This window comes from Puccinia triticina, chromosome 7A, assembly GCF_026914185.1.
Source record: "Puccinia triticina chromosome 7A, complete sequence".
NCBI lineage: Eukaryota > Fungi > Basidiomycota > Pucciniomycetes > Pucciniales > Pucciniaceae > Puccinia > Puccinia triticina.
The window spans coordinates 143,194-154,490 of record NC_070564.1 but is presented as its reverse complement, the minus strand read 5'-3'; the positions used below and the strand labels follow the sequence as shown (position 1 = coordinate 154,490).

The 11,297-nt window shown below is 44.4% G+C and overlaps 2 protein-coding genes across 2 annotated transcripts; both read left to right on the top strand.

Annotated features, from left to right (window-relative positions):
* Positions 1 to 1,802: 1,802 nt before the first annotated feature.
* Positions 1,803 to 2,087, top strand: PtA15_7A20 (uncharacterized protein; the record flags this gene model as incomplete). The annotated part of the gene is made up of 1 exon (XM_053170793.1): positions 1,803 to 2,087. One exon carries the CDS (start codon positions 1,803 to 1,805, stop codon positions 2,085 to 2,087), a length of 285 nt encoding a protein of 94 aa, XP_053021849.1.
* Positions 2,088 to 4,258: 2,171 nt separating this feature from the next.
* Positions 4,259 to 9,012, top strand: PtA15_7A19 (uncharacterized protein; the record flags this gene model as incomplete). Its single annotated transcript, XM_053170781.1, has 16 exons — positions 4,259 to 4,261; positions 4,398 to 4,482; positions 4,556 to 4,697; positions 4,889 to 5,058; positions 5,149 to 5,335; positions 5,428 to 5,536; positions 5,615 to 5,936; positions 6,053 to 6,285; positions 6,364 to 6,772; positions 6,849 to 6,931; positions 6,999 to 7,248; positions 7,324 to 7,592; positions 7,695 to 7,804; positions 7,880 to 8,294; positions 8,371 to 8,691; positions 8,773 to 9,012. 16 exons carry the CDS (start codon positions 4,259 to 4,261, stop codon positions 9,010 to 9,012), a joined length of 3,348 nt encoding a protein of 1,115 aa, XP_053021848.1.
* Between the last annotated feature and the right edge of the window lie 2,285 nt (positions 9,013 to 11,297).

The following is an 11,297-nucleotide window of genomic DNA, read 5'->3' as shown; positions in this document are numbered from 1 at the left end:
GGAGGATCTTGTGTTTGGCTACTCCCCCAGGGAGTCCTCTGCCGCTGTACTTCCAGCGTGCAGTTTGTCCTCACCTCCTCCGCTGTTGCACTTGCGCAGTTTGAGGGGCTAAACTTGTTGGCCCCCCTTTGTATAATGCCTTCAATGCGGCGCGCTGGGGGTCATCCTCTCACTGTTTTTTAACCCTGCTAGACAGGGATGGACAGTGGGCCACGGTGCATCAGCTTGCTGATGTTAGGTGGCTGGTTGCAGTTTGTTTTAAAATTGTGCTTTTTTGTTAATTTTGGCATTTGTAGAGGGAAAACCCTTCATTTTTTTTCTGGAAGTTGTAGAGGGGAAACCCTTGATTTTTTTTGTGATTTTTGAAGATTTGTAGGGGAAACCCTTGGAGTTTTGTTTTGTGATTCAGTGACTTTAATAAACTTGGATTACTGGAACTGCTTTAGAACACATTTTCAACTACCTTGCAAAGCAATATCAAATACTTGGCAGAAACAAGGTATTTACCACGGGAATCATATATTTCTAGAGCATCTAACTGAGATCCAACCAAATCTATGACTGAGTTCAGATATGGCACTTGCACACAAGTGCCAAGGAAACTCCCATGGTTATATGTCTTAAAACAATGCTCAGGAGTCAGTTCAAATACAAACATTGCTAGTTAAGAACCCCATTTGCACTGGAATATATGTGTCTGTGGGGTGCTTGAATTGCTGATATGACAGTGTTTCTGCCTGGTTTATTTTGGCCAATATTGCTGTAAACCCCCACCTCTTATGGGGTTTCACAAGATATGTCTGTCATAATATTACATAAGCTTTTCTATACTTATCCTTGACCCACTTCTTCCCTAGTCCAGTAGAGAACCTTGATCCCTTCTCTATACTGGCTAGGTACAGGTAAGCCTTTTCCTTTCTTTCATTCTCATCAACCTAGTTGTAGATGCTGATAAGAGTGAACCTTGATCCCTTCTCTCTACTGGCTAGCAGTAGCTCCCTGTAAATTCAGTACATGTTGGAACTAGAAGCACTCCTCCTTTGACAACAATCAGTGAAGGACTCAAACGGAGTCCTTACAATCACTGTGAAGTCTTAACAGTTGTTATAACTTACAGCATTGAACTAAGGTTACAAACCAATTGATATTTGACTAAGGCCTCCAGTTTCTAGGAACAAGAAAATGATGATATAATGGACAAAATCGACTTAGATGTGCTCTCAAGAATCTTTAAACCAGTCAACTGCTTCGTGAGACATTAGAATCCCTTCGTGCTACATATAAAGAATTCTTGGAGGACAATTTCTAAGACACGTGATTGTGGTTCTAGATGCACCTTGGTAGATAGGTATTAGGTAGTATAGGGGCTATCGTTAGTTCAGCAAATGTTTAAATGAGTGGATACTCGGTTTTCTGAGGCTAAGTTGTGCAATACTCTACTGTGGCCTAATTATATCATCGCTCTTCTGGCGGATATGATGTGATCACAATGAATTGCATTTCTGAAAACTCCTGAGTCGCAATTCTAGTGTTCTGAGCAAGCAAAAGGCCGCGACAGCACACAAGGGCGTTTCAATCCTGCTCAGCGCCAAACCTCTGATAGTATTTTGACGTCTTCGCTCGCCGCTGAGCCAGTGTGCTGCCATGTTGTCTGCTGGCTCTGTGGCCTCAGCAACCAGCAGCAAGCCTTCAGAGGAATATAAAAGGGCGCCCACGATCTCTCGCCTCTCCTCCCTCAAGACACTAGTCCGACTCCAACTTCACCCCTGTCCTTTTCGCACTACCCCCAGGGGATTCCAAGCATGGCTGCTGCTCATCTTCCCCCAGTTTCATCTCCTTTGGCTAACTCTGGAAGAACGCCCACCCACCCTCCTGGCTTTGGCGCCGCTGGAACCAAGCCCAAATGCTACATCCCCCTTCCCATTGCCTTCGCTTCAAGAATCCCCATTATGACTGCCAGTGGCAAGCACTCCTATCGATTCACCCGCGATGGAATCGAGTTAATGGCCGACAATGAAAAGCTAAAACTACTCGCTCGCCGTCTTCGCCTGAGTGAAATCAGGGCCTCGACTCCGCGTCCAAACTGAATTCTTGTGAGCTTGCAATTAAATCCTGCATCTCACATCTTTCTAACCGCTAACCTGAATCTGTTTATTTTATTTTGCGGCTCCGTCGATTCAGATTCACAGCTGGCGACGAGATACTTTGATCAATCTTCTTCTTCTTCACTGTGGAATGGCTAGCTCAAGTCTTCCTATCCATTCACCGTTCTTAGTTTTTTTTATTTTTTTTAGTTTTACGCTTCCAGTATTGATTTTCGGTCCCCAAGATTTTCCTTCATTTCTTCTGTCTCTGCATGAACAAAACAAAATTTTCCCTCCATTATTTCTTCCCTCTTCTTCCTTACACCGAAACCTTAATGTGCCTAGTTTAACACGCGCCAATTCAAACTATTTTCACTCCGCATCCGTTATTCTTTCTAATCCTGAAATTCACACAAAAACTTACAACTTCCCCCTACGCTTACAAGCGCGCCGCGTATTTTCAACTGGTTGAAAGTTCCAACACCTTTGTTAGAATCCTTTCGAAGTTTGTGTTGACAGATCAGGAAACAATTGCGTTTTTCTCATTTCATCTCAAGGAAAGTCTTGTAATCATTCCTTATTTCTTCTTTTAATAGACAAATTATAATTTCTATGCTCCACCGGCTTATAAATACCTTTTATTCTACACATTGAAATCCACACAGAGAAACACTCACTCCGCACATCAGGCAAACATAAAACGCAGCAGAATTTAGTCTTATACAAACCACTCGAGATCATCTTCCTCAACCATCCAGCCCGTGGCTCTGGTTTTATCATTTCTAAAATAGTAGTTACATCATTGATGGTCGTTAGAAATCCACACCAAACCCCGGCATGAATCCTGAAGTACCTGGGCGCGCTGATGTGATTTCTGGACTTGGTTTTGCAGCAGATGGCTGTGCCAGGAGCACTATGTTGTAGTGGTTGAATGCTTGGGACACGTCGAGGGAGTCATGCGAGCTGATGATCGGCTTACAAATCCATTACACTAGACAGCTGGTGGACGTGGGCAGAAGTGGGTGGTCTGGCGAGGTCCGGTGTGAACGCTCTAAGCTGGCAGGCCGTACTCCAATCTGCTGTTGACCGTCCCTTCGCTTCCTTCCTTCGCCCTCCTGCAACTTGGCTCCCTGACCACCTCTCCATCTTCCATCTTTCTCTTTCCTTCCCCCTCGAACCAGCCAACCAACCAACCCAGCAGAATAAATAAAAAAACACTCACTTCCTTCAGCTGCTCATCTTCTACGGAGGGATATCGATCGAGCGATCGACACTCGGATCGGCTTTGGTTGGGTTTTGACCAAAACAGACGAGTTGAACCAGAGAACATCCTTACTGTCTTCCTTTGCCTCCGCTTCGGTCCAACAAAAGAAACACAGGCAACAAAGTCAAAGGACTACAGATCAAAACAAACCACCAGCTCACCTGCGTCACCCTTTCCCACCCAGTCTGAAACAAGAAAAAAGGCTACGTAATAAAACACCAATCGACATTACCGCAAACCTCCTCTACCAATCAGTTTGACATCGTCATTGGTCTGCTTTGAGTCGTGTGAGTCCTTGGGCTATCCATCACCGGTATCTAACTTGACACTGCCCTTGGTACTCACTCCTTTGACATTGTTAATGTCTCTCTTCATCAATTGACCTGCTCAAACTACCGGTCCTATCAAACCTACCTCAACCACACCCACCACATCCCGAACGTATACATCCCGTCCATTCCAAACCTCTCTTACCTCACCACCTTGTCAATCGCGGTGCGGGTTTTTCAACTTCGGGTGCGTTTTTCGTTCAATCGTTAATACCAACGACCGACCGACCGATCGACCCGTCAAACGCAATCGCTTCGAAACCTTCAAACCTCTCCCCTCATCCTACAACCAGTCACTCACCGATCGAACTATCCTCCACCCGGCTTCTTTTGGCGTGCTCCGGACATTTTCGCTCTCAACAGAACGCTGACTTTGATTGGCGATCAAGTTCAACTTGCGTACATAGTTCGGTTCGAATTTCGGAAGACTGGTCTAGCAAGCTCGACCACCTCTCGACCTCATCCTTTCCTGTTTCACCAACTCGATCAGCGCACCGGATCCCGACTGGTTTGATTCAGTCAACCCTTCCTTCATTCCTTCCTTGATCGCCCCCGCGAAGAAATAGTTTTAAAAAATTACAATGGTCCGTCTTTTTTACTCGCCTTTCATTCCTTGACAGCGCCTCATTCATGTAACCCCTTTGGGTCACTTCACATTGAGCAGCTACTGATCTATGACACTTTCTTCACGTACGCACATCAACATTCCTGGATGATTAGGATCCCCTCGAAGGTCCCTCAAATATCATTCCTGACTCATTGGCTTCACCCCCTCTGGAACTTGAGACTGTCTCGGTTGATGATCGTTCGCCATTTTCTCTCCTCAGTCGATTTTATGCTTTTATAGACTGATTGATGCGCTTGATGATTGATCACAGCCGAAGCCTTTGCAGCCAAGCACCTGTCTGATCTTGGAATTCCAGTAGACGATTTCAAAAAACACAGCTGGAGAATACCGAACTATCGTAAACTACCGAAGCGTGTGACGAGTGACACGTTTACTGCCGGTGGTCATGAATGGTAGGCATCGCGTCCAGCACATCCACATCTTCAGCCCCCTAGGGCCACCCACCTCGGTCCACTGAATCATCACAGGATTCTAACCTCGAGTACTGTCCTCAAAAGCAATGTCACATTTTTATCCACATTAGTGGTTTTTCGATGTCTTGATTCGCCCTGACTGCATATACATTATACCACTGTTTTCACAGGAACATTCTTCTTTTTCCCCAGGGAAACTCGAATGGACAGGCAAACGACATGGTTTCGATTTACTTGAATTACGGAGATCCTAAAAAGCAACCCGAAGGCTGGCATGTTTGTGCCCAGTTTGCGCTGGCGATTTCTAACCCGCACGACGGAACTTGTTATATTCAGTCTCGTGAGTTTACGTTGGAGTTCAATTGTGCTTATCCTGTTATCGATTGAGTTCGAGGGGTCTTTCTGATTTGCTGTAACTGCTTTCTATCAGAGGCACAACATCGATTTACAAACGATGAACAGGATTGGGGATTCACTCGATTTGTTGAACTGCGGAAGCTTTTCAGTCCAGCCGATTCACGCGTCAAGCCTATCATAGAAAATGATGAGACAATCATTACGGCGTATGTGCGCGTTCTGAAGGACGAAACAGGTGTACTGTGGCACAACTTTGTCAAGTTTGTCTAGCATTTTTACCATTTTCTACTCACTCTGTTTTACTGACCTCGACCTTCACCTCCCAATCTTTTCAAATCATTCAACTGCGCAGCTATGACTCGAAAAAAGAAACAGGTTATGTTGGATTGAAAAATCAGGGAGCCACGTGCTACATGAACTCTCTATTGCAGTCTCTTTTCCTTACAAATTACTTCCGCAAAGTGCGCCAGATCCTCTCTAAATCATTACTTATTTATAAGCCTTCACTAATCACGTTTTCTCATCGCTTGCGATTTCAGGCTGTTTACCAGATTCCAACTGAGCACGATGGCCCCGATTCGGTACCCTTGGCTCTCCAACGCGTCTTTTATCAACTGCAAACCTCGGATCAGTCTGTTGGGACAACCGAATTGACAAAATCTTTCGGATGGAAGTCCTTGGATGCTTTTCTGCAGCATGACGTCCAGGAATTTTCACGAGTGCTCCAGGATAAATTAGAGAGCAAAATGAAAGGCACCCCTGCGGACGGTGCAATCCAATATCTTTTTGCTGGAAAGTATAAAACATACCTGAAGTGTATTAACGTCGACTATGAGAGTAGCCGAGAAGAAACGTTCCTTGGTTTGTCGCTCTTATATCATTTATTCACTCTTTCTAATGAGCTGATTTATCCGCAAGTGATTGACGAACAATCCTAAAAACATTTTTACATCTATTCGGTTTATCCATTTCTGCAGACGTTCAACTGGATATCAAAGACCTTCAGGGACGGCCGTTCAAAACGCTACAAGAATCTTTTGAAGCTTACGTCACGCCTGAGACGATGGATGGTGATAACAAATACCACGCTGGCGACGACCACGGTCTGCAAGATGCAAGAAAAGGAACCATCTTCATGGAGTTCCCCCCTGTGCTGCATCTTCATCTCAAACGGTTCGAGTATGATTTCCAGAGAGATATGCAGGTCAAGGTTTGTGGGGTGTAAATTAAACTTCCCGCGGATCTTGTTAGCTAACTTGCCCTTGGATTTGTATTTTTTGGCACCCAGATCAATGACCGACACGAATTCCCATTTGAACTTGATCTCGCGCCTTACTTGGATGAATCGGCCGACAAAACAGCCAACTGGAACTACCGGCTGCACGGCGTTTTAGTCCATTCAGGAGATGTCCATGGGGGACATTATTTTGTCTTAATCAAACCACACCCTGAGTCAAAATGGTATAAATTTGATGACGACCGGGTGACCCCTGTCACAGACCGAGAAGTTTCAGAGGATAACTTCGGAGGCGAGCTTATTATTAATGGTGCTGTCGTCAATGGAGGAGGTAAGGGACTGGGAGGTAAAGGTGGCATGAAGCGCTTCACCAATGCCTACATGTTGGTGTATGTCAGAGAATCCGCGGCGGCAGACATCCTCGCTCCCATTACCCAGGCCGACACTCCTACTCACCTCAGTAAGTTTTCAGATCATCTTGAGGTGTCTTTGCCGGTGGATATTTTGCTTATGCGTGGCACTTCGACCAATTTCAGAATCTCGTCTGGAAAGGGAACAGAGAGAGCATGATAAGAAAAAACGGGAGAAGGAAGAGATGCACCTTTACCTTACCACCAAGGTATCTTCGAAGATCTATTTTACCGCGTCTGACTGAAAATGACTGACGAGTCACCCCAATTTCGTAGATCATTACAGACGATACTTTCCGATTACATCAAGGCTTTGATCTGGCGCTGTTTGATGATAGGACGATGCCTCCCTCCGACCTTCCGACGTTTAGGGTAGCCAAACAGCAGCCTTTCCTGGATTTCAAATCCAAGCTTGCTCAGGATCTTGGTTACCAACCTAACCAAATCCGTCTGTGGGTATTGGTCAACCGCCAAAACAAGACAGTCAGGCCAGACACTGTTGTACCAGAACACGATCCCACCCTAAGTAAGTTTTATTACACCGACCAGAATTAAAACCGAGTCAGATAAACTTTATTTATCTTTGAACTGTTTGATCTAGCGATGGAGGTCGTTCGTGACAAGATGGCCTCAAAAGCTCAAGACCTGAAGCTTTATCTTGAAGTTCTCGATCCCGCGCACGAAGCACAGCCTGTTGAATCCAAGGAAGGGCAGCTGATGATTTTTGTCAAGTATTTCGATGTTTCAGATCAGTCATTAGCTGGCATTGGCCACTTTTATGTTCATCGTAATCAAAAAGTAGGAGACGTCATCCCTCTCATAAACGCTCGCATGAACTTTCCAGAAAATACGCCCCTAAAGCTTTACGAGGTTCGTATCTTCTCTCATCGAGTTTTAATTGCGGTGTGCAGTATCAAAGTATCATGTCTGATTGCCCACTATTGTTTTCCTCCTTCCCCGTCCATTTGACAGGAAATCAAACCTGGAATGATTGATCCGATGAAGCCCAAAGCAACTTTCCTACAGAGTGAAATACAGGATGGGGACATTATCTGTTTTCAGATCGAACTGTCCGACAAAGAGTTAGTCCCAATAACTCAGTATGGGTTATTAAACTATCACTAACGATCGATCTCTATGGGTTGTTTGAAATCAAGACTTGTCGAACTGGAGAAGCAACGACTCTATCTTGATCCGGTGGCGTTCTACGACTTCTTCACTAATCGGGTTCTGGTTCAATTCAAACCTCGCTACGATGACATGGCTACGACGATGGAGTTTGATCTGCTTCTGAGCAAGAAGTTTACATATGATCAGATGGCCAGTCGAGTTGGAGAACGATTGCAGCATGAGCCAATGAAGCTCCGATTCACCAACAGTCATCAAGGCAACCCCAAGAATGTCATCCGTCGTGCAGCCGCCCAGGGCACTGTGGCCGATATGATCCAGTCGTCGTATAACAATGCACCCAGCAACGTTTTATTTTACGAACTATTGGACATGAGTATCGTTGAGATTGAGACGAAGCGGAACGTAAAAGTAACATGGACCGGTGCCCACAATCGAGAAGAAGTAGGTTCAAATCATGCTACTTGAACTCTTGATCTGTCAGGACTACTGAACGCTTGTTTTGAACCTTCTACTGCAGGGACAGCACTCGTTCTTGATGACAAAGACTTCTTCGATGCACGATGTAGCCGATAAACTTTCAACACTAGTCACGTTCTCAGAAAACTCTACCCGAAAGATTAAGCTGTTCACTATTAATGACGGTCGGATTCAAAAACAGTTCGCAGGAGGTGAAATCTTGAGAGACGTGACCGACGTTGAGGATATCTACGCTGAGGAAGTTCATCAAGATGAACAGACGCATTGTGACGAAAAGGAGGGTAAAATCATTGATGTTTATCATTTCCAAAAGGAACTGACAAGGAATCACGGGATTCCATTCAAATTTCTAATTAAACCAGTAAGTTTTCAGATAAAACCCTAAATTATCAATGCCACTCCATAGCAAGGCTTAAGGCTTAAAACCAAATCTCTAAAACAGGGGGAAGTCTTTACGGAGACCAAGGAGCGACTGAGACTTCGGTTAGGTCTATCTGAAAAAGAAATCAGCAAAATGAAGTTCTCGATCGCCCAGTTCAACACGTACACCAAACCATCTTACATCCTTGATACTGATGTGATCTTTGATCATAAATGGATGAAAGGAGATTTATTAGGGATCGATCATTTGGATAAGTCGAGGAAAACTACTGGTATAGAGAAAGCTGTTTACATCAAATAGACTGTTTTTATAATTTGTTTTTTCTCTCTTCCTTTTGTTGCCTCGATTGTGTTCTTCTCTCTCTTGCCATCTTTTTTCGCTCCTCTTCTAATCTGGCTTTCTCTGGTCCATCATCATCATCGTCATCAACTTTTAGCTTGTCGTAATTCCTTTCACCCACAAAAAACAAAATAACAAGTGAACGGAGATAGATATTTTATAAGAGCAAAATTAAATAAATATATATATATGTTCTTACCTTACAATGTCTAGTTGGAAAAAGTAAAAAATTGACGCCCAAATTGTGATCATAGAGATTGTTGTGTAATTGGAGGGGTTTTGCTGTTTCTGGCCCTTATTGATAATCATTATTATCTTGTGTTGTCTTTTTTTCCTTCAAAAAAATTGTGGCCCTGTTTTGACGCACTTTTACAAACAACAACAAACATAAAGAAAAATTCATGACTTTTCACTGGGTGGCCCAAAGTGTACCAGGCCTGTGGTACTGTTAACACTACCTCTGAAAATCTACCAAATTGGACTCACATTAGCAAAACAATTTGGACCAATTTTGGTTCTTGTGGACCTGGGGTAGATGTCAAATTTTGGTACTCAGGATGTTGGCTTCATTTGGCAGTTGGAATTTTAATTTTTCACAGTCAATTTTTCAAGAACCTATGTCATAGATGAGTGAAATCTATGTCACACAATCCCTTGGGATTTTATAAATTTGGTAGTGACAGGGGGCAAATTTTGGGTTGCATATTGTAAAATATTGAGAAGAACAGGCTCAAAAACTATGATAGTGGGGTTGGGGGGTGGATTTTTTTAGAGACGGAGGGAATGGATATCCTTGGCAGAGGTGTAGGAATGAGATTCAGAGGAATAGGTCCAACAAACAATGTTGGAGAGGCGGAGAAGGGATGCACAAGGCTCAAAACTATGAAGATTGTGGAGTTGGAGGTCAATGATGCAGAAAAGAATCAGGGAATGGGCTCAAAAACTCACGGAACTCAGGAAAGAATCAGGATCAGGATCAATAATGATCAGAAATTGATGGTATCCTCCTTGGATCAGAATGGAAATTGCATGGGAGACTTGTCCAAGCTCAGGCAGAGCTTGAACTTATAGTCTAAGATGAGTGGTGTGTGCCTGACCCTTGTGTCCAACGCATGTCCGCTACTATGACTACAACAAGCATTGGAAAAAAACCAGAAAAACCAACACAACAACCTTGTGACACTCTGCAACCGGACTAACAATGAGAAAGGACACCCTGATGCGGAGACAGCCAAAGAGGGAAAGGAGGGGCAGGACAAAGAGAAAGAAATGTTGGGGAAAGAAGTAGTGGAAAGAATGTAAGGGGATGAGAAGCCTGCACCAGCGGATACTAAACCTTAAAATAGTGGAGGAAGAGGCGGAACCTTAACTATCCTGGTCTGCTGCCTTGGGGTGTGGTTGTGAGATCTTGAACAGAAAGCGTCTTGAAGATTGGTCAGCTAGCTCTGCTCCATAAATCAAATTTCACTGTGTGTACTGGTTTGAACACCACACTGGGTACCAGTTGCACTGCTGTTACCCATGGATTTTTTGCAAAAGATGGACACCCGGTACCGCCAGGCGGGTACCAGAGGACTTGGATTAGGATTGAAATTTCATCCCAACTTGTCCAAGCTCAGGTGGAGCTTGAACTATAGTCTAGGATAAGCAGCATGCACCTGACCCTTGTGTCCAAAGCATGTCTGCCACTAAAACAAGAACAACCATTGGAAACCTGCCAGAGCAACCAAAACAACAAGTGCGCAACAGTCCAAAATCAAACAACAACCAGAGAACAGAGCTCCCAAAGCGGAGATAGTCCGCAGGAAGGAAGTATGAGAAACAATTAACAGAGTAATAGAGAGAGCCAGGGAAACATAAACAAAAAGAGAGAACCAAAAGGAGCATAGCCAAAAAGAGTGTAATGAAACTGAACCTAAGTTGGCGTAGCTGGAGTACAAACCTTGAATATTCCGGCGGAAGCGGAAGCAAAGCTTGAGATCCAAATCCTAAAACATCTTGAGTGCGGGTTGGCTAGTCCTGCACCAAATCCAATGTTCCACCGCATGTACCAGTCTGAACACCACAACAGAGTGCTCACACAGCTCTTAATTGGCTCAGCACTTGCTCACTCAAATCTCACACAATGAAACCTAATCTCACGGTGTGGTGATTAATTCTGGAACATGTGTCAAATTGTCCACAGAGCAATCAGTGCGGCGCACAGGCGGTGCGGAAACGGTGCGGAACGGAGCGGAGCGGAGCGC